This window comes from Acipenser ruthenus, chromosome 13 (assembly GCF_902713425.1).
Source record: "Acipenser ruthenus chromosome 13, fAciRut3.2 maternal haplotype, whole genome shotgun sequence".
In the NCBI taxonomy this organism is placed as follows: Eukaryota; Metazoa; Chordata; class Actinopteri; order Acipenseriformes; family Acipenseridae; genus Acipenser; species Acipenser ruthenus.
Window position 1 is genome coordinate 21,769,926 of NC_081201.1, and position 27,259 is coordinate 21,797,184.

The 27,259-nt window shown below is 36.9% G+C and overlaps 1 protein-coding gene across 1 annotated transcript; it reads right to left on the reverse strand.

Annotated features, from left to right (window-relative positions):
• Positions 1 to 223: 223 nt before the first annotated feature.
• LOC117417927 (synaptic vesicular amine transporter-like) lies at positions 224 to 24,858 on the reverse strand. The gene is made up of 16 exons (XM_034030341.3): positions 24,732 to 24,858; positions 23,959 to 24,141; positions 16,339 to 16,702; positions 14,857 to 14,915; positions 14,684 to 14,767; positions 13,101 to 13,193; positions 11,013 to 11,102; positions 10,683 to 10,726; positions 9,809 to 9,869; positions 9,223 to 9,318; positions 7,218 to 7,296; positions 6,507 to 6,558; positions 5,126 to 5,189; positions 4,312 to 4,431; positions 3,358 to 3,491; positions 224 to 2,427 (listed from the first exon to the last, which is right to left on the reverse strand). Exons 2-16 carry the CDS (start codon positions 24,089 to 24,091, stop codon positions 2,323 to 2,325), a joined length of 1,578 nt encoding a protein of 525 aa, XP_033886232.3. The 5' UTR covers positions 24,092 to 24,141; positions 24,732 to 24,858; the 3' UTR covers positions 224 to 2,322.
• Between the last annotated feature and the right edge of the window lie 2,401 nt (positions 24,859 to 27,259).

Sequence of the window (27,259 nt, forward strand, 5' to 3'; positions counted from 1 at the left end):
AGCCAGGGACCATAATTGGACATTTCTCAATTTGGGAGAAAAATGGAAGTAAAATAATTGAGTGGTCACTTAAATAAATCCTCTGATAACATCTTTGTACTGTATGTGTAAAACCTAAAGGCAGACATTAATGGTTAACTGTGTTTTTATTAAAATTGAAATCTGAAACCCCTAACAGAGGATATGAGGTGAATTTAGAGAGACTTAAAACACATAACACAGGTGAAGCACTCAGAAAACATTTATTACTGGGTTGCTCTTGCCTAAAGAGCAGCATGTAATACAGTACACAAGCACACCCTCACCCCTCCACTGTTCAGGGACAGCTTTTTTGTCTAGTTCATTTCTCAGCTACATAGAGAACATCTGCTGACAGTTGAAAGAAGGCACATATATATTTTTATATACAAAAGAAAAGTTTTGTTAACACTTTTTACAAGACATTATTTTCTCTCCAAGTCGTAGCGTTATTTGTGTCCATTGTCTTCAGTGCAAATAAGAACTTCTACAATAGATATCATTTCTAAGCTAGTTTTTATCGCTCTGAATGCTTGCTTGTGTGGCTAAATGCAATGTATTATTTTATTTAGTAAAGTATTCGCATCATACTAATGTGTTTTTGTATAGTTTCAATCTCCATTGGATGCTTACTCATTCATCTTGTTTACAATAGGAAATAGGAAACAGTAGTTTTTAAAAGAGGACGCTTGTATTCCCCCAGATAAACATATGCATGTAAACTAGGTGGACTGTGAACAAGTTCTGTTTCTGATAAAGTTGTGTGCTATATAAGAACAAAAATAAAAACAGAAAGTGGTTTGTCATGGAAAATGTCAAATATTGAAATGGAGAACAACTTTCCTTACTATTGTCATCTGTAGCTTGCTTTAAAACGAGTGGCATGTTTATGATCTCAAGTCTAATCTACACTGAAGTAAAATAAACAAGCTTCCTGGTACACAGTCACCTACAGCACAGGAAGTGATTGGGTACCATCTTAAGTTTTAAACCCTTGCTTATCATTCCTTTTCAGTTCAACAGTACTATAAATTGTTCTATCTACAAGTCTTGAACTAAATGAACACTACTAAATGTTTAAAATAGTACTGTGGTGGGTCTAAAAATATTCAAAAAAACTATTTGGCTTGTAAAGCTATAAAAGTTGTAATGTAAAACTAACTTCAGTGTTCAATATTTAAAAATATATGTTATTACAGTATTATACTCTGGCAGTGTGTGGGTTTTAGTTTAAAGTGTACATAAGGACCTTTTTATTATGTTACATGTTCCCATGTGTTGCTACAACTGTTTACGTATGGTGTGTGTATTGTTTAAATTAATTTTTTTACATTTTGACCACTTTTTTAACTTTTAAATTGCATTCCCTGCCTCAAGATGGCGTCACATGTACCTGCATGGACCTCTCAGAACTACATTTCCCATAATCCTCCTGCTCACTGGTAAATCCATCTCAGTTACATATGTGAGCAGAAGAATGATCGGAAATCAGGGTACATGTGAAGCCATCTTGAGGCAGGAAATGCAATTTAGAAATTTAAAAAGTGATCAAAATGCAACACATGGGAACATGTAACACAATAAAATAAAAGGTCCTTATGTACCCTTTAAATTGTAATAGCCATGGATATGAAACACATTTTCTTAATCATTTTATCAGTAATTTAGCTGCATTTGTTTTCCAGAATGTATTCTCATATTGATTTTGAAGTGTTCACTACACAACTAAAACAATTTAAAAAAAAACAGTTTTGCAGTAAATATGACCCCACCAGCACCCATTGTTTCCTATGTACAGCATATAATGGGAGGGTAAGACTCTTCTTTTAAATGTAACACAAGAAGTGAAAATCATGTATTGACAGTGGACCACACTAAGCTGAAGTTAAACCCATCACAGACAATTAAAACCGTTTTTAAAATGTATGGACTTTTCACTTACATTGCCACTAAATTAGATTTACATTACTTATACCCGCAAATATATAATTCAAAATATAGGCTATATTTAAAGAAAACCAAAGACTAGATTGAATTTGTTTTTCTTCCCCCAGCAGTAAATTATTTCCATAAATACATTAACATCAGTTTTATAAGGCTGCCGGCTACTTCTTTTATATGGAATAACAAAAACAGCTGTAACACTGGCAATAAAAACAGCTTTGGTATGCTTCAATGCTACACTATATTGACACCGTACATTTAGGAAACAGACATTTAAAATGGGACATTCACATAAACACACTGCTATTTTTTGTACAACAAAATAGATATTCTGAGGGTAACATACACATATGGCTCCTGTTACTCGTCACTTTCAGACTCTTCTTCTTCTAGAGGGTATGGTTGCATGCTGTTCTGAGTGTACATTCTGGTCTTGACTGGATGCTTGTGATCCATTAATATCGCCTGAAGAGAGAGAAGAGGTTCCAGTCTGTGGGCTCTGTTTAAGAGTGCTAACCGAAGCTTTCAAATCCAACTCAAAAGACAATGCCTGGAGCGTTTAAGAAATATAGTTTGTGTGGACTCTCTAGAGTTCAAGAAGTTGCCCTGCCAAAACTTTGAAAAATATATTATGCATTATAAAATAGATACATAGATAGGGAACTTAATGAGGTACCATGGCCGTCGCTAGCTATGAGGACACCGAGGGCATGTCCTCGGGTGTTCTTTTGCATCATCAGTGATGCTCATGTAAAAATTCTGGTAAAGTACAAAAGATGCCTTAATTTTTTCTGTTGGTTTGCCGTGTAACATAGATTTGGAGGTTGATTAGTAAATACCAAGCAGTCATATAAATACTGCCAGCTATAGCTTGAAACCTAAGTTTGACGTCAATAGAATGTCAGTTCTGGTTATGGCCCTGCAAGACCCCATTATACACGCAGCGATGAAGAGGATATAAGCCTATTTAATTTGGGAGCCAAGTATTTTATTACTAAGCAAGTCTGTGTGTTCTGGGGGTAGGTTCACTTTGGAAATGTTGAACATTGTAAATAGGGAAGCACTATCAGTGCTGATTACTAAAGAAAATGCCATGATTTGTAATGGATATTTCTCTATATTAAAGAGCAGTTTCAAATATAATTTGAATTGTCTTAACACATTTCTCTTAATATCATAAAGTGTTCCAATATTGAGTTATCACATTTTTCTCTAAAAGCAGCCTCTCTGTGTTGTACTCAACATAATGTAACCCTTAATGCCTACACTACAGATTATGGATATGGCATATCCTGTAAATCACAAGTCTCCAGAAAATCAGTTGTCCTAATTGTAATGTACTGGACTTTGTGTTGGGTTCTGTGGGTAGAAGGCTCACTATTAGGTCACTCTTACCATTTTCTCTTCCTTGGCTGGTGGGCTTCTGAGGAAGTAGCAGAGTGGCGCAAAGAGTATGTCAATGATCCCAATGATCGTCATCAACCAGGGAAACCCAATGCTTCGAGCAATCGCACCACCAGTGGAAGGGCCTGAGGATTGACGTTTCAAGAGGTAACAATGAAAACAGTATTCAAAAGCACCTGGCACTGCACTGCACATATATGGTAAATCAGTATGAGTTAGCCCAGACACAATATAGACAACAAAGCACTGCGTTTGAGTCATAATTCACAAAGGGTGGATGTATTGATACACTTCTTTACACTGGAAGCACTTATATTGGACGTGATTATGATTATGTACATGTAAATTCACAAAAAAGATGATGCCAGCATTAGTCTGTTCACAAACAGTTAGTGTTTAGTGCAAAGTATTTTTTTTTTTTTTTTTTTTTTTTTATTATAAAACACTTTCACATCAAGCATTGGTAAAACTTGACTGAACAAGCAGTCTTCAGTGTAACGTTGTAGCAACACATTTAATGAAAAAATGTTTAGGAATATATATTAGTTTGCTTGCTTCCATCTGCCACTGGGACCGACCTGAAAGTGATTTGAAATTAGGCTTGCTCGTTTCCATCAGAAGCAGACCGAGATCAAATCGATTTCAATTGGGACTCTCAGCCTCATTTAGGATTGCGGACTGGCAGAAGTTTAATAGTTTCACCTTACAATTTTGATTGAAATTAAAGATGACTTTTTCATGGTGTCTACCTTTAGCCTCTGCTATTATCCATCAAGTTCAAGGTAAGGTAATAATTAATTTGAATGTACATGTTGACAGAATTAGTTAGAAAAACAAGTGGAAAATTGCTGTTCAAATTTAAGTAGTTACATACAAAAGTGCATATTTCTCACTTATGGAAACCATTTGAAACAACACAATGCTGAACCACTGAAGCATGCTTACCCAATGCAAACCCCATGCAGAAGGCCACATCTGCGATGGCGTACACACTTCCATAGACAGAAACATGGCGCAGGTCAACAAGGTAACCCATTATAGGCATCATCGAAGAATCCACCATGCCTGTCACAAACCAGGCACAAATGTCCGTTAGTATCATTTTACTGCTACAAAAGACGATTTCTTTGCTAGAAAAGTTAAAATGCATTAGAGCATGCACAGAGTATGTTTTTGTTTGCAGAGTTAATGTTTTTAGTAACATTTTCAAGCACAATGCAGAACATACTATTGGGACTTCAGTGCTGTGGCCGATCATAGCAACATCTACGACTTGGATAAAACCAGAGAATCGCAGGTCTTTTTTTTTTTCATCCCCAGTTCCATTCTAAACAGGAGACTGTCTTGAGGGACACGTTTGTCAATGCATTGTGGGACAGGCCAATTGTGATGTCAGCAAGATCCTTCTCCTTCTTATGATTATTACTGAATATCTGCACACAACTCTCACACAGCTTATATAGGTCTTACATATGCATACTTTTTACTAATAATTTTTTGTCTCCAGTCAGCGTCAGTTCTAGGAATACTTTTACAAAAAACATGCTGGTTTTATTTTATCCTGTGTAAAATATACACCATGTAACTTCTGAAATTTTACGAAAGTTTAAAGAGATCACTGAAGTAGAGATGTCAAATTTGGGTGCCACTTTAGTTCTGGACAGTAAATCATCCTATAAATATAAAAAGAAAACAAGTACAAAATATGTTAGGATTCATCGATGTAGTGAGGTAACAGACAGATAACAAGCTCACTCACCAATGGCAAAACCAACTCCAAAATTTGGTAAAATGAGCCCATATATGTTTTTGGCAAAAGGCACCTGCATGAAGAAATGAAAAAACAAAATTGACTTCTTAATGTTGAATAATGTCAAGTTCTCACTAAACTCCCTTAAGAATGTTTACTACGGTAATTTTACAATTTTCCTATGGTTATATTATTAATTTGCCATAGTCTGCTGTGCTTTACTATACCTCTCTGGGCTTTGCAATGCTTGCCTTTGCTTTACCATGCTCTCTCTTTGCTTTATTACACTTTGCTCTGCTTCTGCTATGGGAAATGTGTATAAGGGCCAGTGTTAACCTGTTATTTGAGGTTCATTGAGCAGCAATATTTTTACCTGTCATATCTCAAGACATGTTCAAATATACTAATATTTATGAAACCAGTGTCTGGTTATACAAAACACCTTACCTATAACATTTTTGTAAAACACTTATTAATGGGTGTCCTAGAAACTTGATAAACCACAATTTCATATACAAATTATTTTGCTTAATATTACAATTGAAAACTAGCTTCTGGAAAAAAAAAATAATAATGTGGTGGAAAAACTTGAAAACCCTGAAACATTTGTGTTTTCAGAAAGTTGAATTTAATAAGCAGCAAAATATATATTTTCCAGGACCCCCCCCCCCCCCCAAATTGTTCTCCTTTCCTAAGGAAATAACTTCAGTACGGTATGTTAAGTTTTAAGCTTCTGAAACTTCCTTAAACTTAAAGAATGTTTATAGGAAGAACTACAGAGATTCAGATTGAAGTATTTTTTCTAGTAAAGGCAAATACCTGAAAATAGATTCTGCTCAAGAATTCCAACACATTGACAGTTAATAGGTCATTCAAGCTTAAAAATATTTTAAGAAACAAACACAATATTGGATTTGCAGGCAGATTCAATTAAGTATTTTTTGTATTATTACTTTTACTATAACAGTTCTTGAAAGGGTTCAATTACTTTGATCTAAACAGTGGCAGATCTACATTGAAACAAGACCCTTTGGTATACAAGACCCTTTGTGTGTTCCCAAGTTAGAAAATCATCTCTAAATATTAAACACTCAATAGTGCTTGATTTAGAAATACCAAAAGAAACTTTAATAATTCAATGGCAAATGTTTTGAATAGGTCTTTCTCAATGTTAACTGTTTTAATGATTTAAACAAGGGCGATATTTTGATCTGCTGCTGTTACGATCAATGGTATAGACTCCAAGGTGTCTTATACATCTGCCCAAAGGTTTCTTAATTCATCTGTTTCCACAACTCAAGATACTAAAAGCTGAGATCAACTAAGACTATATATTTCAGTTTTTTGATCACAATGAGAGAGTTAAAGCAATAATGTCTACATCACTCACACATAAGATGCTTACTCCTACAAGTACCATTCCGATCAGGGCACAAAGCCACCTGTGAATAACAAATAAAGAGGACAGAAACACAGACAAATTAGAAACGCATTCGAAACTTATTAAGATACTATACATGTACTTGGGTTATAATACAATACTCTGTAAAACAGAAATGAATGGTTCGTTTACTGGATAAAATAAACACATCAAATACAAAGTCTTTGCCCATTTTGTTTTACCGATTCCTAATAACCTCATTTAGAAGAAAATGTTCTTAGAAATGTTTTATAAAAAATACTTTAACATCTTACTTATATTTAAACCTTCTAAGCGTGTTTTCCAAAGTGTTAAGTGGGGTAGAAATCAGTTGTAGGACTGATAAATGTGAGTGATATTATATATGAACCATTATATTCTGACCCGGAGATTTCAACGTAGTGGGTAACAGGACTGAAATTAAGCAGGTTTGACTGTACACACGGAAGGCACAGAAGACTATTTTTGCTTTGTATTTTAAATAATGTAGTAACTTTTTTTTTTTTTACTTCAAAGTGTCATCTGATTGCTCAAATAAATCTCCAATCTCTAGAATATTTTAATCCAAACATTCAAATGCAATGCAGTATCAACACTGACAGAGCAAGCCTTCTTTTAGTAACCTGTCACAAACAGAAAAGAGATTGAGATTGTTTGATTGAAAAATACAATTTCCTGTACCTTCCCATTTTGTGAGCAAGAACGCCAAAGATGTTGGTTCCAATAAGGTAGGAGATGCTGGCGGGGACAAAAGCAACGCCTGAAAAAAAAGAAAAACAACACACAATCTTATCAGAGGTTTCATCACCAAAATATAATAATAAAAAAGTTCTGAATCCAAGAGCTACAATAATGAAACAGGCAGCTAAAAAAGCTGTCTGAATAAGTCTTTCATTTCCTGTTCTTTCAAGATCCACAATCTTTTTAATGAGCTGCACAGACGCTCCACATTTATCACAAGACAATAGAACATTTTCCATACAGGGATAATATAAAGTCTGCTGGCCAGAGGAATGAAACTAAGCAGGAGGAGATACCAAATGATGGAAAGCAAGATTTTGGAATTCATTAATTATGATGTTCTCAGTTTGTATGCCATACTTCTAGGTAGTCTGTTGTACTTGCACTTCCTAGTTCACCAAACATGAGACCCGAGGTCTCCATCCGTTCTTTCCTGACATAAACCAACCAACTGCTTCCCTTAATGACTGACAAGCTTTGACCAAAAAGACGTTGCTAAGGTGATACATTGTAAGTATTGCAGAGTACATGAAAGTAAGGCATGCAAACCAATAACTTTCTTTAACCTAGCACGGTATCAGATAGCTGCTTTCAAAATGTGAGACCTAACCTAGTGAAAGTGCCGGACCAGTAAGATGTATGGAATTACTACATTAGCCATAACTCTTCAAAGTTATTTTAAAGTCTGTTTTGATTAATTAAATAAAGTGTGACATCCATGAATTTTAGATTAATGTCGGGTTCTTTCATTAAAGAAATGGAAAATAATCGCCCCAGTGGTTTTCTCAACATCTCGATCATTCCAGATAAAAGGGAATCTCATTGAAAATGTTCTACTCTACTGCTCAAAGAAAGGCTTGAGAATCTCATTTTCTTTTGTGGATATGAGCAAATATATTTCAGTACAACAGACCCTTGATTCAATAAAGCAGGAACACTTTCGGGATTTTGATTGTCTTGTTTGTTTTATATGTGCTGCTCAAATGCATCTCTCTTTAATGGCTCCAGTTTCTGAAATATGCCTCATTTGTTTGTCCAGCAGTGGTTTTATAAGAAACATTTGAGGCATATCGTATTGAAATGAGAAGGAAACAGAGATTCTCACGCATTAAACAGAGCAGCGATGAGCAGATCTTTGCCTTCTGGGTCTGAGGCGACACAAATACAAGACCAGCAATTTCCCATCATTAACTGTAAAAACGAGCCCTATCTTGTATAACACAAAAGTCATTTTCTACAAAAGGAGTTAGATGACGTACTTTTGTTATTTTCTTGATTAGCATCATACAAGTATGTTCATGTAGAACTTTTTCATACATCCTAGTATTCCAGACACACACACACAGAGTGGTCAGTGTGAATATTTTCTGTAATGATTCAACATGTACGATTAGTGGTGATTCTCTTTTCTATGAGTGTATCTCAGGGCGCTGCCTTTTACCAGCATGGAATTCACAAGCGCAAATATTAAAAAATAAGCAATTGTTCATCTCCATGAAAGACACTACATAAATAAAATGTTAAGGGGAGGATTACAGTAGTACTAAAGCTGCTGTATCCCATGCTAAATTGGACTCTGTGATTCTGGTTCAATGTTTACTCCGCTTCCCTGGAAAACAGGAGTTGTTGGCTTACCAGTTTGTTTGCATTACCTGAGGTACTTTGCCTCCCTCTTTGAAGCTCTCTGGTCACAATCTAAACAGCCACCCCCCTGCTACTAGCTGCAGCAGCAGAGGGCGTATGAACAACATGTATAAGCTCTGGGTTAGATCAAGGAAGCAAAATAGAAATGCAAAACAGCAACTAAAATATCTCCCAATCCCCTTGTTCATATTTCTGTTTTTTGTTCTGTATACTACAGTAGTAATAACATTTTGCTCCCATAAATCAAATATTTGAATACTTTAAAAACATATAGGACACTACATTTTAAATAAACAAATACCAAGTTGCCATTTTCTTGAACACATGGTCTCCATCATCCATATTGGCAGTGCTGGCTCTAGCATTGCGATGGCCATGTTAGCAAAGCATATGGATCCTGAAATGTACAAAAAATATACAAATAATAAAGCAGTATAGCCTTGTATGCTACTACTAGCACTTTACAAACACACCATATTGTCTCAAAATGCATGACCTTTTCTGATATGATACATTCTATTGGTTCAGCCTCACCAAACAAGTGGCTGGTAATTGGAGGAGTGGGTGGAAACACAAGCTGGAGATGTATTTCAGCACTTTAATATCTCCCACTTCTGAAAAGAGTGCGCCTTTCATTAAGTACAACAAAAACACAACACTTGTACACAGTGTTTAAAACAAATGCATTTATTGAGCTGTGGTCGGTGCATAGTCATTTAAAACATTGATTATTTCATTTCAATTGTTGTGTAATAGTGATAATGGCATTGCTGTGGTGTGTTAGTTGGTAAGAATGGAACTCCCTTTATTGGCTCAAGAGTTCCATTATTACCTTGTAACATTCCACAGCAATGCTATTAAATCCCTTAAATATATAACAAACCTACCTGCGGCAATGAGGATATAAGGGTCCCGCAAAAGTGCAAAAAGTGATGTTCCCTCCTGGCTCTGTCAAACAGCATTAGATAAAGTTAACAGAAAGGACACAGAATCACAACACGATGCTCTAAAACTGAATCAGTAGTGAAAGTTCAGTCTGCTAGACACAGACAAGCGCCTATATTAGCTCATGGCTGTATCTGAAGATGTGCTCAAGATAAACAGAACACTGACAAATGAGCAATAACACAATGCCCAATATCCGGGCTAATGGAAAGTCATTGTGAATTATACAGTTACTGGTTCTGTGCACGACAGCATGTGTTTGGGGGAGAGGGCTCCTCCTATTTTTCCATGTAAGATGTTCTGATCAGATACAGTTAGTCTAAAAAGTGTCATTTCAGCCTGATGGCAAGTACACATCCTTATGGACCTAGCTGTCAGTCTGTATAGATCTTGTGGTGTTCCCTGTTTTTAATACCCCACACATGCTGGCCTCCCTGCTTATGCACAGCAGATAAAGGTAGTTTTATAGATCCTAACAGGTTGAGTCTAAAAAGGTGCCACTGGATTTCATTAGAGCATTTTACAGTACTGGGGAATCACCCTGGATTGCATCAACTACTGATTTGCGTTTACCCTGGGATACCCCTAAAACTACATGTCAAAAGAAATCCAGAGCTTGAAAATTCTCTGATCTATTCTGGCAGGGGTTTACAGTAGGTGTTGATCAGATTGACCTCTGATATTTACACCTCATTAAATCATTAGGCACAATACTAGAGTAATAACCTGTTCAAGTGACTATGAAATAAAACTGTTTTCATTATATGTTTAACTAGCCCCAAAATGGTTTAATTCTTTTTTTATTTATGTACTTACTTCAGGTGCTGATTTTGATGGCTGCAGAATAAAAAGCTGCAGAGCTGTGGGATAACAACACAAAGATTATTAAATAAAAGGTCATTAAATCAGTCTTACCTGTTGTGCATTTCATTTGTTACATAGATCTTAAACTTTGTTGAGCAAATACTTTGGGTCAAATCCACAAAATACCAGTGAAACTGGTACCAATCTGCTTGTTCCAAAACTGCATATATGAGATCTCCATGAATGGAGCTGTAGGCAGGCCAGATATAAATACACCGTTTGGTAGCTGTAACTGTAATAATGCAGTTTCTTTAATTAAATAAATACGCTACACTCACTGACCTCCATCGAGCAGTGCCAATACTGCTAAAATCAGAAAAGGTGCCGTTTTCCCCACAAACTCGTACATCACGCTGCCGAAGGGGGGGCCAACTGAAAGGGAAAGCAAAAACAAAACCGTGATGCTCAGAACCTAAACACATAAAAGCTCTTATAAAAAAAAATGGTCTGATTTCCAAACAGAAGAATTGAAACTACACACAGTTGTGTAGTTTCAAACATGGCACAGAGAATGCTGTTTTGTGTACTCTTCATTCTCTGCTTGTTTTGCACCTCAGCCTATGTGTCCATGTATTGTAGTAATATAGTAATAACCCTACTTTAGCACTTTCTCTGGTTCCCTAAAAATCAAAAGGCATAGCAGCTGATATTTTTAACAGTGGTTTATATAATATATTGTAATAATAACAACCTAAATGTGTAAACAAGAAAAGTGAACCATCCCATCGGGGGCAGTACACGTTTGAAAGCTAAACACCTTTGTAAGGATGAGAAATGATCCTGAAAGGACTGATTAGTCCTGTAAAGGGTTGTGCTGGGATAATTACATTGTTGCTACTGCTGTAATTGTTTAGGGTTAGCGTGCTCAGGTTTAAATGCTAATACGTGTTATAAGATTTAGGTATCATATGGTAATAAGGTATCATGTACTGGTAATTGTTATTGTACATACTTCCTCTTTCTTGTTGCAGGGCAAACGGCCCATATAAGGGCGGACTACTAGCTAGAAAGAGGAAGTTCTCTTTATTTTGTAATCGCAAGCTGCATCCGTGACACTTCTCAGAAATGTAACCGACTTAGTTAGAATAGGTATAACAGACAGGATGCTTGCAAATAAGACAAGTTGTTATTGTTGTATATGATTGGTCTCATCTTAATCTTCCAAGCTGTTGCTATCCAACGTATACTGAGTTAAGCTTCTGTGATTGGCTCGCAATAACTGTAGGTTGCAAGGTATATATTATGCTTACTGACTCTGCGTAGTCAGGACTCTACTCGATGTTTTCCTAACACCACGTGTGTTGAAAGTGTTCTCGAGTTTGCAAACCATTAAACTTGTTTTACTCCACTTTGTCTGTAAGGCCTGAATCTCTGTTCAAGGGTCTGGGAACGAAACTTCCACCACAGGGTATTCTCTTGACTCTAAAAGGAGATGTCATTTAGATATCAGGCCGAAGCCCTTTCAGAAAACAAGTTTGTATTTTGAACCTTTTGTGAAAGAAAATGTAACGTAAAAAATGTGAAAAAAAATAAAAATAAATAAAAAACGAACTGCTGAATGTGCTGTTTTGAATATTAATTCTGCAACTAGTTAGAGCACAGACTGACTTATCATTTTACTCAAGAACTACCCAGCAAGACTGGTTTGATGTTTTAAGACTAAAATGTTTTACTTAGATGTTTTTTTCCTACAAAATTCCTTAATGAGCAACACTTGACATGTCTGCAATAGTGACGGCCAAAAATGAAATATTTACTATGGAAATGGTTTGACCTTTAAAATCGAACTACCATAGGATATACAGTATTTGCGGAAATGTTTGTATCTATTCTTATTTTTCCATGAGTATCAAATATTATGTAGTCTTCCCGCCCCCCACCTCCCCCGGTCCCCTTCCCTGTCCCTGTACAATTTTGCACTTATTAATTTGTCTGTGCTGCATATCATTTTATACTTAGAATGTCCATTACAAATCTATTTTTTCATTAACAGTCCCTAAAAAAAAGGCACGGTCTTCAACAGCACCCATTTGAAGGGAGTTCAGTAAAACCGCATAGCAACAAAGCCTGAATGCAAATCCTGAATTACAGACAGAAAGGCTGGTCTACTATTGATCCCTGTATCATTTATATTCATACGTGTGACATATTGAGGATTCACTTCATTTTCCAAGTAGAATAGATCTGTGGGTCTATACAGCGTTAGATCTAACTAGAGCCACTACTTAGATCATTAAACAGGGCTGTGTAAATGCACAGGAGTCTCTTCAGTGTAATTCTGTCCTATTTTAGTTAATCAAACCACGGTGGTATTTAGATCTGCCTTCATGTAGTGAATAAACCAAGTGCTCTATGCATCAACATACTAACCCAGCACTCCCATAGCCAGGCCTCCTAATGCAATCCCCATGGCATTCCCTCGTTCCTCGTCATTCGTGTAGACACTAGCCAGCATCCCCATACCTGAAAACAAACAGTATCACTTAGAAAACCCCTTTCTGTAATGGGGAGCCGTGGTCTGGCGTCGGTCGTTATAGGTAACTGGTTAATGTACACAAATCTGTATTTGCATTGCATATGTGCATCTCCGGACATTTGTATTAAATTACTACAATTCAATTCAATTATTTACCATACTCATTTGTATATAGTGTATGGATACATGGCATATATACAGCACATTGTCCAATGTACCAGCTTTGAAACAAAATTACTGGGGGTGGGACTTCTATTCCACTCAGACCCCTTTACAGTACTTACTCAATATCCTCCCTAAATATATGTTAAACATTTTAAAACATGTCCCACAAGCACAGTGTGGTACCCCAAATATTACCCACATACTGTGTGTGTATATATATATATATATATACATACTGTGTATATATATACATAGTGCTCCCTCGCTATAAGACTCTCGATTATAACGCGCCTCGGATATAACGCTCCTACAGCATGTCCCCCAATTCCCTATACTAGTGATTCATGCAATATTTCTACAGTACATACAGTATCGGTGTTGTTCAAACTGTAAACAACTTCTCAGTCTAACTTCCACTTCTGTCTCTCCCTGTTGATACAGTGTCTGAACTGAAGAAAAGCTGTGCTGGCACTTTATAACAGACATCTTATTCAGCATTTGTTTTGTAACTACATAAATATTAGACCTATTATGTGTTATCTTTCCTAGTGTATTTGCTGTTTTGCTGCGAGAGGAGCTGCAGCTTTCTCGGGGAGACGAGACGTTTCAGCTTTGCTTCAGCCCCGCTCAGGCAGCCGAACCTGGAGCGAGCCCATTCCCTCTTCCCCTCGCCCAACCCGCTCTCCTACTCGCACTTGGTTTGCTTGTCTGTCACTTCAAACTGAACTCCCGCCCACCATTTAGCCAGGCTATTTATAGTTTAAAAACTGCTAATTAAAATGGAATGTTACCTTTTTTTTTTTTTTTTTTTTTTTGTAAAAAATATAGCGCTGATTACATGGTGCTTTATGCATGGTTCATTAACGGAAAGTAACATTTTTGCTTCACTACATGTGCATTATTGAGAGGAAATGGTTTTATTTTGTATTTTAGTCAGATGTGTGTTATGTGACCCGTGGCACCCCCAACCCCCTTCCCCGTTTATAACGCTCTTTGGTTATAACACTCATATTCAGAGACCCGCGTTATAGTGAGGGAACACTGTGTGTGTGTGTGTGTGTCTATATATATATATATATACACACACACAAATGCACACTGTACTCAAATGCTGAATTATTTCATACAGCATTTGATCCTGCTTAGCTAGCATACTTTTTCTAAACCCTTTGGTGACAATATTAACGTTTTATTTTAGTATTTTAGTGTTTTTCATTCAGGGGCTTTTTTTTTTACTCTTCCTTTTATGTTTTGGATTTAGGGCTGACATTTTTCAAATAAATAGAGCATTAGAAATGCCGTGTGTTCTTACCTGCCACTGACGAACAGGAGGACCCGATTCCCTGCAGAGACCTCGCCAGGAAAAGTAAAGTATAGCTTTCAGAAAAAGCAAACACTGCAAGACAGATAAAACATGGCATTAGCTTTTTATATCAGAAATCTGAGCTACTGTACTGTAATAGTTTAAACATGAGGAATACTTACTGACAGTGGACAGAAACATGATGCAAAAGCCAGCAAACATAGGAATCTGGTATCCTATTCTGAAAAAAACAAACATACAAAAGAGCCATCATAATGCATTTACCTAACAGAGAGGGGCTTCTTAAATACTACCAGCCTTTAACCGTTTATTCATGAGTTCTCTGAAGACCTGATGCTGCTTTTATCAGTGGTTCATACAATGTTAGGCCTATGCAATGCAACTGAATCTACAGTTCTAAACCATTACTCTCATGCTGCCCTTTGAAAGTTAATTGGCATTTCGCACAGAAGAAATACCAGTATAAGTATAAATAAATATATTTTTGGTCTGTGGAAAAATCCTTTGAGTTGGGAACCAGACCTTTACGTTTTACTTCACGGAACTTAAAATAACTTAGGGTAAATGTTTGAAGGTTTTTCTGGTTTGGTGATATGATTTATACCGAAGGTCTCTTTCACCCTCAGAGATGCTCAGAGCCACACCTGTTTAAAATCTAGATGTCATTTCATAAAACTGACCAAACCTGTTCAGAAATGTTAAAAATGCTGTTCCAACTGTCACAGACCCCACTGCTTCAGTTATCTGAGCAGTTCAGGAGGACAGGTGGCAGCACACGTCTGGGGGTTTCTTGAAGATACATTTAAGATCATGTTTGTGCATGTGTGAGTGACAGCTCTAGTTTCACATATTTCACAGAAGACAACTTTGCTTATTAAAATCACCACATTGAAATGTCCCAGCCAGAATATAATGCAATAATTTCTTAGCTACTTCAGATGTGTCTGTATGTTTAGCAGCATAACTTGTATTTACTGTGAGTGAAGCATCATTGCTATTCATATTGAAACATCAGCTTTATTATGATTTTATTATAGTGCTGCTTAATAAAAGTTACAGTAATAAAACATTGTATCGTCTTACTCACAGTTCGGCTAAATGTAATATAGTTGGTTTATTTTTTTCTAGAGCAATCTAATTATTGTATTTTGATAATGGTTTTGGAGGAAACTGTCAGTGACACACAAAAGTTTAAATGCTTTAATTTATTAGCAGAGACAAGCGACTGCACGGGATAGCCTACTAATTCTCAGTGGTTTTGTTTCAACAAGTTATTTACAGTTTTCAAAGCATTTTACGTAAATGAAGAAATCCTTTTTTTGTTCAAACTCTAGATGTGTAATAATTATTTGTAACAACATTAGAAGCTTACTTGTACAATGTCATGTGAACTGTAGACATAAATCCAATATGTCTTTTAATGGTTTTGCTGTATGTATGTGGGCCCTGTGCTAAAAATGAATCTCAATAAAGATAGCAGACTTGCAAACGACTTTCACCAAATACACTGTGTGGGTCTCTTACTGTTATAAAAGATGTTCTGTGCATCGGAGGACACATCTGTACACCGGATGTGCTGGATTCCAATTTGAATTGAGGATTCACCATTCTAAAACTTTTCAATACAACTTCAAGGAACCTACCTGTTGGTCAGAGGTCCGATGAAGGGATTAGTTATCAACTGCACGGTAGCTTTTGAAGCAAACAGTAAACCCACTTTCACATTTTCATTTAAAAGGCGCTTGTCCTTTTTGGGACAGTCTGCTGGGGCTTCAGTGGCATTGGTGACGGGGCTGGTGGTGGTGGTGGTGTAGGAGAAACGGGCTGCTCTTTGGGATGTCTCCTCAGTGGTGTTGCCAGGCAGCCTGGTGGAGTTGTCATAGTAGGAGAAGATGTTTTGAAAAGTGTTTGAGGAGGGCACAGTGTCCGGCCCAGGACTGGCCGTCTGGTTTTTCACTGGAGAGGCTTTGTGATCTGCTGTGTACAAGTAGCTGGGGATAATGGGCACTGGAAAGACAAGAAAGAGGCGTTGTCAGTGATGTGCTCTTACTGTCCAGCATTACCAGCTCTGTTATTAACAATATTATGGACACACATTTCAGTTAGTGCCTTCAGTGTACTGAATGTATTTTGTAGGTCTACCTTTTCACAACCTTTCACAAATATATGGTGACAAACAAATCAGAAACTTACCCTTAAAGTAATTGAAACTAACAAAATAATTCCATAAATCTTAGCCATTTTGCACTTCCATTAGCTACATAGGTCTCAGATGTGCACTTTTAAAATAAACATACATTATAGCACACGTGTATTTGTTTTAAAACATGATATCTGGTACTACATTAGGTTTCTATGCCTTATTCTTTGGTTATCTGTTTGACCTTGCACTTCCTGGGTCATTTCACCTCAGCAGTGTCTTTTGGGTCAAAGCATGTTACTGGCTAAAAGCATGTTAGTCAATAGGGGAAGCAGCTGATTGGTTATTGACAGGAAAGAAGCCAGTGAAAGGGTGGGGATAATGTCACTCTTTTTGTGTGAAATGACCCAGGAAGTACAAGACCAACTAAAAATACAGTCTTAACCTAGTGTAATGCCAGATGTCATGTTTTAAAATGAAAGTACATGTTTGCCATATGTCATGTGTTTTTCAAAACTACTCTTTTGAGACCTATATAGTGAATGGATGTGCATGGCAGGGAAATTCTATGGTACTATTTTGTTAGCTACAAGTACTTTAATATATAAAGCTGGTAAGCCTCTGGATGTGGGAATTATAGACCCATATCCATACTGCCAGCACTTTCAAAGATCTTGTAAAAAATACTTTGCCTCCGTTAACTGCTTCTGTTAATTGTAATAATCTTTATACTGCTAAACAACCTGGCCTTTAGGCAAACCATTCTACTATTGATTTTACTGGGAGCATGGATAAGGGACAACTAGTCAGTGCTGTTTTTACAGATCTTAGTGAAGCATTTGATTTAGTAGACCACAGGCTACTTTGCTAGCAAAGCTCAGTGGTTTTAGCTTTGGTCCATCAGCCTTGACCTGGTTCTCTGATTGAAACAAGGCTGCCCATCTCACTGGAAACCTCTTACGATGGGAGTACCCAGGGCTCTCTCTTGGGATCTCTACTGTTTTTGATTTTGTCAATGACTTGCCCCAGGTCTGTAAAGACAGCTGCAAGGTAAGTAATTGTGGGAGGATGTTTGCCAACTCAGCTAACTCGGGACACAGAGGAACAAGGAATTGATAAAGTGGGGTGCATTTGACCATGTGTAGAAATGATATTGGAATCAATAAATGGACCCTTACTAACATAGCAATTGGTATTGCGCACAGACATCAAATTAGTTTCCTTGCAATACTAACACTCATCTGCTTACCTAATAACATCTAGGTCTTAAAGACCACTTATCCCATTTCCATGAAACCATTCACTGCCATTTCGTATTCAATACTACTCTGTGACGATATAGGTCACAGGCATCAGCTTTGTCCCTCAAACTAATAGCTGTAATTTTGAATTTACAGCTATGGCTGGGGATGCATGTAAGCATCATACCTGTTATAATTTGATAGCAGTAACCTCCACAACACTCACTACAAGAGGTGACCTTTCTGTTTTTTTTCTGAACAGGTAACCAATCATTTTTTATATAGGTTAAACATGAAAGTTCAAACTCTAGATATGAGCTCTGTACCAGACAAGCAGCAAGGATCAAACTGCAAAACACACTGTTCTATTTATTTTAGCTTCACTCATTTCACATAAAAGGTTTTTGTCTGCCCCACAATGTGCGACTGAGGTTTAAATTAATTAGGCGACCTTCTGGGTTAAGGGTAGAACCATAAAGAGGGTTAATTGTTAATAAAATACAGATCATGGTTTTGTTGAGTCAATACTTGCCCTCCTCCAGCCAGCCCTAACCTTGTTAGCTGCACACCAATTGCTGTTTCAAATAGCTGCTGAGTTGCCTGGAGCTACAGCCCACACTGCTGCTGTGACTTGCATTGTGAACTATTTAGCCACCCCCAACGTTAGCTTTCCATGCTGTTCATTCCCTGTGCTTATTGTTTGCAGATGACAATCTTTGAATATCCTTGTTAGGATTCACACTGGAACCCTACGTGCAAGCGTGTGCAGCTGTAAGGTAAAAACTCAAAACGTTGCTGCTGGTGCCTTCTTCAGTAACAAATTTTTAAAGTTATGGAAAATGCCTGTATGTAAGTATGCCACACTACACAAACAGCTTAATATTATGTTAATGTCACTCTCCGCTTATTATCACCACTTTGAAATCAACTGATCAGAATACTACAGAAATCAACAGGGACAAGCTCCTGATAATATCACTTTGGGCAAGTGCCTCTGTGATTTTTTGTGGCTGGTTACGGCCCTGGCATGTGAAGACTTGCCATGGTGATTAAATATTATTGTTTTAGGATAGAGGGGCTCCTTAGAGGGCACCCTGGGGTGCTTGTACAGGAAACACACTAAAGAAATTAAATAGGTGTGATGTGGTATAGTATGGAGACTGCCCAGTAACCCAAAGAGAGGATGAGCTCTGGGATATTTGGAATATGTGCTTTCACATAAAAGCATTAAACACAATTTTTTACCAACAGCAGCATTTTTTTTTACCCATCACAAGCTATAAGGTACTACCACATTTTAATCAAATACAGTAAAAAGTGAACATGTTTGGGCACTTATCCAAAGATGTATCCCCTGAAACTTTCAAGTGCTTTCAATTCAATCATTTTAAAAAATCTGTTGGGGGTTTATTGGATGGTAGGTGCTAGTGACTGTAAAAATGTGTTTAAATGAAAAAAATCTGTTTCACACTACTGCAAATACATTATGTATTTTTTTATTTTTTTTTGTTTGAGGTTTACTATGGCTTACCATTTTGTTTGGGAATAAAAACAATTTTTTAAAATATCATGTTACCATTTAAAATAATGATTCAGATTTAACAAGCTTGTAAGTTACATAAAAATCTATTATATAGGCCTACTTAAAACTGCTAAATGGCCATGAACCCAAGTGTTCTGCATTTCTTTCTTTCTCAGACTGCACAGAATGACAGCATGCAGATCTCATTTTTTCTTCGGCAACAAAACAGAAAAGCCATCGTCTTGTGTGCTGGCCCTTTTCAATCCAGGTCAACATTGATGCCATTTTGGACAGGAATACAAGTGTGGACCACATCTAGTGCTGTATATGGCATGTGTGATAGCAAGTGTGGAACACAGCTAGTGCTGTATATGGCATGTGTGTTACACGAGCGTGGAACACAGCTAGTGCTGTGTATGGCATGTGTGTTAAACGAGCGTGGAACACAGCTAGTGCTGTATATGGCATGTGTGTTACACGAGCGTGGAACACAGCTAGTGCTGTGTATGGCATGTGTGTTAAACGAGCGTGGAACACAGCTAGTGCTGTATATGGCATGTGTGTTACATGAGCGTGGAACACAGCTAGTGCTGTGTATGGCATGTGTGTTACACGAGCGTGGAACACAGCTAGTGCTGTGTATGGCATGTGTGTTACACGAGCGTGGAACACAGCTAGTGCTGTATATGGCATGTGTGTTACACGAGCGTGGAACACAGCTAGTGCTGTGTATGGCATGTGTGTTACACGAGCGTGGAACACAGCTAGTGCTGTATATGGCATGTTACCCGAGCGTGGAACACAGCTAGTGCTGTATATGGCATGTGCGTTTGCGTTGCGTCCCGTGTTTGGAATTAGGTCCAAATCACAAAACATGAATTGTAAGACAGCAGCGCTGCATGACTCAAACCTAGTCCTATTAACCATGCAATGAGAAAGAACCACAGAATAAAACTGGGAAACTGAAATACGGAATTCGACGATCAGATAAGTCACTTAAAGGAAATGATGTTAGTATGCCAAGTGTGCTGCCCGGACATTTTTCTTTTAATTAATATGTTCAAAGATCTAGTTATTAACATTTTTATCATTACACAACTATACATAACCTTTTCCATCCTACACACCACATACAGTGAAAGCTGAACCACCCAGTCACTGGTTTTCACCATAACAAACTTGTTTAAACAACCATTTAATTATACTTTTGCACAAATCTAGAAACTAACACCACATGCTATATATTCCTAGATCAAAGGATATAGGCAGTCATACAAGAGGAGAACATCTTGCTGAAGAAGTTAAACAAAGTCAACGAACACGGCTCTTAATGAAACTCAGCACTGTTGTAGAGACTGAGAAGAACTAGGGAATGGTATTTAAACTCTGTAGCACTCATTGTTCAATGTTTTATTCCCAGCACGGCCATGAAGTGATTATGGAGTGTCAAGACAAGTCTGAATAAAATCAAAATCAAATCTGAATCTGCGACTTACAATTGTTACAAGATATCACATTATATTTTACATACAGTTACCCATTTATACAGTTGGGTTTTTACTGGAGCAATCTAGGTAAAGTACCTTGCTCAAGGGTACAGCAGCAGTATCGCCCACCTGGGATTGAACCCACAACCTTCCAGTCAAGAGTCCAGAGCCCTAACCACTACTCCACACTGCTGCCCCATTATCTCTGAATAGATAATCATCTCTTTAAAAATGCTAACTATTTTAAGGAGCAAGACATCTCACAAGTAGAATGGTACCCTGAAATGTTCTCCTTTTTCTAGGACAGCAGCACAACTGGGGATGGGGAGTTTGTTGCCGGCTAACTTCATTCAGACAACTTTCTCACTAAATATCTTGGTATCTCTGAATAGATAATTATCTCCTCTTTAAAAATATGCTATGGATTTTTTAATGGGCAATCCATCTCCCAAGTTCAGTGGCACACCTAAATATGATTCATTTACTAACCATGCTGAATGACAGGGTGAAGCATTTATTCTCTATTTTACCCCAAAAATGATTGTCCTGGGTGGTGAGTGCCTAGACTGGTATACTATTCAATGCAGTGCTGTCCTTGGCAGTCCTTTAGTCATTAACCTATTTCTGAGGATAAAATTAAGAGAAAAAGTCATTCTGCATTGGTAGTAAGGATCATATTTGAGGACCACAGCACTTGTGGGAGAGACTGTTCATTAAAATCTCTTGAATATTTTTAAAGAGAAGATGATTTTCTATTCAGGGATACCAAGATATTTAGTGAAAAAATAGTCTGAGTGAAGTTAGCCGGCAACAAACTCAATCCCCAGTTGTACTGCCTTCCGAGAAAAAGAAGAATATTGCAGCGTACCATTCTACTTGTGAGAGGTCTTACTCATTAAAACACTTAGCATATTTTTAAAGAGGGTACTATTATCTATTCAGCGATACCAAGATATTTAGTAATCAAGTGGTCTGAGTGAAGAAATATGGGCAGTACAATTCCCACCCCTAGTCTTGCTGTAAATCATTTGGTGTTTCTATACTTTGTACCAGTACTGTATATTTTATTTTATTCGTGATATTAGGGTGCTTAGAGCAGAAATAACGAAGGTCAGGTGCACCTCAGCATCCAAAATCACGCGTGAACAGCAATACCAGCAGCAAGAAAGTGTACCTTTACAGCATTCACCACAGCTCATTATTTATATTATATACATATGAGTTGATGCTTTCATAATTATAAGGCAGCTGTTTGTATGCTGTAGTCCAATATATAAAACCAGATGAAGCAGCTGTAAGCCGTGTACACCTCTTTTGCATTCTCATTTTAATAACAGCACCATTATTATTATATAGTCACTACAGAGCAATGTACAATTAACATAAATGTTTATCATTTGCAATTACTGTACTAATAATTATAATTGCATATGTATAACAGCACCACAATATCTCGGTAAGAACTCTGTTTCATGTTGCAATATGTAATGATGTTTTAAATGTAACACTCTGCAATATAAATCATGATATGCCAGTTTCATTTGGTGCTTCACCCCCTCACGGTGTCCTTCCACAGATCTCTAAATGGTATCAATTTCACAACACAATGGTATTACTGTGCATAATCGAATTCTGAAGCAGGAATACAGACGGTCAGCAAATCCCACCTGAAAAAAGCCAGAGCCTGTATACCTAAGCATAACGAGATGCACTTGCTCCAAACTATTCCCAACACACACTTCATTCAGAAGAAGTCAAATATTTATGTCTGTGTCCAATATTAAATCAATAAGGCCAGCTGCAAGAAGCTTTTCTACAGAACCGTGTGGTTTTGTATACAGTGTCAGGGATCCCAATCAACATGCCCTAGATCACGATATGCCTTCCTGTGTTATAATTCATTAGTGCATGCTATTGATGTACGGCATTCTTCCAAAGTATAGCCTTCCATGCACTCCACTTTATCAGAAACACCTTAATGGCAGTCCAGTTTGTTTATGTTCTCCAAACCTGTGGTTTTCCCTGATTGAAATTCACTCCAGGCAAAATAGGTAGGTGCTTTTGATGTTAAATGACTTTATAAAACAGCAGGAAGAAGAACACTCTTGAAAATGCCTCCCGTCCCCATCCCCAGATATGTTAAACTATCAAGTTAAATTTTAATATAAATGACATTTTAAGACATTATTTGTATGATAGATATACCTGCAGACACCTCCTCCCTAATGATTACATTATTGTAATCTTCAAAACAAAAGTGTAAAAATGTTCCAGAACCACGATGATGTAAACATATCCAGCTGCGACAGGGATGGTGATAATACACAGAAATAAAAGCTATATATATATATATATATATATATATAGATTATTCATATTCAACAGCTGTTTGTGCTTTACCCTACCCTGGATACTTCAATGCTAATATCATGAATCCTTTGAAATCCTATCAAGATAAATATTAAATAAACCATGGCTTGTTATCGCCTATATAACATTTAACAGTATATATATATATATATATATATATATATATATATATATATATATATATATATGCGCATTAAGTTGGTTTCTTGAATCACCTTAGTACTAGCTATAAAGGTATACTTTACCAGTGGAACCATTTTGGCATGAAGGCAGCTTTTTAAGATAAACAAAACAAAAGCTTAATACAACATTTCCCTTAAATAAAATACAAATATCTCTCTATCTTTATCCCTGATGTGACTCTCCTGCCAGCTGTCTATTTGGTGTTGTTTTACCGGCTGTAGAAATGTGTAATGCTAATAAGAAATGCATAAAGGCTGCTGCCAGTAGATTTTCTACTGGTTCTAGTCACGAATTTTAAAATAGTTTAATTGCATACATACCGACTACAGTGAGGAGCATGTTGTCCAGAAGAAGTGCAACGAACACGATCAGAAGAATAAGCCTCCTCGACTGCCTGCCTTCTCTTAGCCATCCCAGAACACTGAACTCTCTGAAGGTTTGCAGTGCACCCATTTTCCACAGGAATCCACGGAGGAACGCTTTCACTCTGCAACGCTTTCACTCTGCAAGAGAGAAACAGGTCACTTCGTGCGTCCATCCCAGCAGCACACCACAACGCAGCAAGCGAGCGCTCACATCTGCCTGCATGATAATGTACTCCGCTAATCTGTGTGTCAACGTCGCATTTCTGCCATTACCTATAAACACTGAAGACTGACAGAATTCAGATCAAAATATGTGCAGGCAAAAAAGTAGACAAATTACATATCGTTTAAAATATTATTTAAAATTATATCGGTTTTTTTTATCATAAAAAAAGTTTTTTTTTTTAATTTGCTGTGCTTTTAAAATACTTTTTTATGCATCAGACAAGTCCCGCATGACACATTCAATGCGTTGCTTCTCAAAATATCTGACATTATGTTTTCTAGTACATGGCAGAACTTTTGACAGGCAAATGAATAAATAGCGATCATATATCAATGTGAATAATTCTTACTGTTTTTATTTATGTATTTATTTATTTTAAAAAATTGGTTTGCATGCATATATATATATATATATATATATATATGGCTAAATAACCAAAAGCAAATTATAAAGTCGCAGAATAAAAACAGATCTACTGAAGAAAAGAAAAGATAAATCTTACTCTGAATACAATCCACGTTCATTTAAAGTACCTCTTGATTCCTAATACTCCAGGAGACACAGGGCAGTATAGCTGTGGGCAGGTTCCCTAACTTGTCTTGCATCTGACGTCACAGAAGCCTTATCAATCATGTTTAAAAGGTGGAATTTAATGACACACACAGACTGGGACACGACCAGTTCGATGTGTACATAAACACGTGTTTTGCTGCATAACATCTAGTAAATCAAGCAAATAAACAGCAAAGTTAACGCTGTACTGTTACTGTACGCCCATGAAAAAAAATGTGGCCCTACAGCTGCGTTTCAGACTCACTCCTCACAGCTGCTTTTGTAGAAAACCTTACCTCTATTTGTTAAAAAGATTGCTATTTAATGAGACACTTGTTGCTGAACTGGTCACACTGGTAATGGTTAATACTATCGCCCTGACAGTCAGATTACATCAGCATCTCAACACGGGACTGTAGGCTAGGAGGATACATGCAGACACATGGACAGCTACTTATTAACGACACAGCTTCACATTTTAATGCATTTCATAAATATAAGTGTACATTCGAATCTGGTATATTAAATATTTCAAGGGATACTACTGCCTTATTGAAACGATATGCTGCGCCACTTTTTTTATGGACGTGTGGAAACACAGCAACGTGTCTTGCGTTGCAGTTATTTTGTAAAATAAATAAATAAAATACACAACACATATTCAATTGAATACAGGGCAAGGTAAACTTATCTTAACACAACGCCATTATTGAATTGTGCAACAGGTTTATGCAACTTATTTGAAACAAAAATGCATATTCAAAAGGAATGTGTTTATGACCAATACACATTATTTAATTGTGTAACACGCATAATTGATTCTGTTATATTTTTGAAGTAACCACTGCGCTTTTCATGTCTGTAATCTACACATTTTTCTACGAGTTGGGTAGCCGAAAAACAACCATTCTAGAATATTCAATCTTTATCTTTAGTCTCTATTATTTTGATCTACATTTCGAACGAAATTTAAAAGGATGAATATACCAACATCCATTTCTGTGCTTCGGTTAATTTAGAGCTTTTTTCAACTCCTCCTCCATTGTGAAGCTTTATACACTTTTAAATTCACCGTGACATTTAATTTATTGAATTAATTGTAATTATCTTCTAGTGTTAATGGCCATGCATTCCTGGACCTGTTCTATTTGAATTACCTCATAGTCAGCCGAGTCTTTCAGTTGTAGGCTACCTTACGTTAATACCTGGGATAGCTACATACATTCATAAATAAATAAACAATTGAACCAATTACCTCGACCAACACGCAGAACCGTAACTGGGGGTTTTTTTGCGCTCGAGGCGGGGAAGAATATTTGCGCCCCCTACAGTTTTTTTTTTATTTTATTATTATTTTTTTTTATTTTTACGTTATATGAGTTAGGATATGTAGCCTATACGTATAATTATATATAATATGTAGTGTATGTTGATATCAATACTGCCTAGGCCTATTTGTTTTTGTAAATGTGTATTGTTAATAAAAAAAACATTTTAAAAAATAATAAATAATAAAAATAATGACGAAACCAATCAGCACACACTCGAACTGTCGGACGCTGAGTAATTGTTTTGCTGCAGTCGTATTTAACTCTTTAGCCTACGCAGAATGAACATAATTAGGCATGAATATGACAACTTTCTGTTTTAGCGCTTGTAGTTTGATAACTGTAAATCAGAAATTAAAACCCAATACAGGCCTATCAACAGAAAGGCATTAAGTAGATAGGAGCTGTACAATTTTACAAGGATTTCAAAACCGAAATCAGAATTGAAATAGCTTGTTCAGTTGTACAGAGCTACACAAGGTTTTGGGATGCGTGTATTTTACAACATTACGAAAGTATTTTTTTTTTAAAAAACGGATATAACGGTTTTAAAAAAAAAACTAATTAAAAAAAACAAAGACGACTAGTTTTTCCCAGTTTTAGCTTTCATATGAGTTGTAGATCAGCAGTTTTGGACATGTGGAACGGGAGACGTTTGAAATAGTTAAGTGCCAATACCATTCCCCATTGAACGGGGCTGTAATGGAGGCCTGTTCCACCCGCCGCAGGCCTAAACCAATTACATAACAAGAACAAAGAAAGTTTACAAACGAGAGGAGGCCATTCGGCCCATCTTGCTCGTTTGGTTGTTAGTAGCTTATTGATCCCGGAATCTCATCAAGCAGCTTCTTGAAGGACCCCAGGGTGTCAGCTTCAACAACATTACTGGGGAGTTGGTTCAGGAACCTCACAATTCTCTGTGTAAAAAAAGTGCCTCCTATTTTCTGTTCTGAATGCCCCTTTATCTAATCTCCATTTGTGACCCCTGGTTTTTGTTTCATTTTTCAGGTCGAAAAAGTCCCCTGGGTCAACATTGTCAATACCTTTTAGAATTTTGAATGCTTGAATCAGATCACCGCGTAGTCTTCTTTGTTCAAGACTGAATAGATTCAGTTATTTTATCCTGTCTGCATATGACATGCCTTTTAAA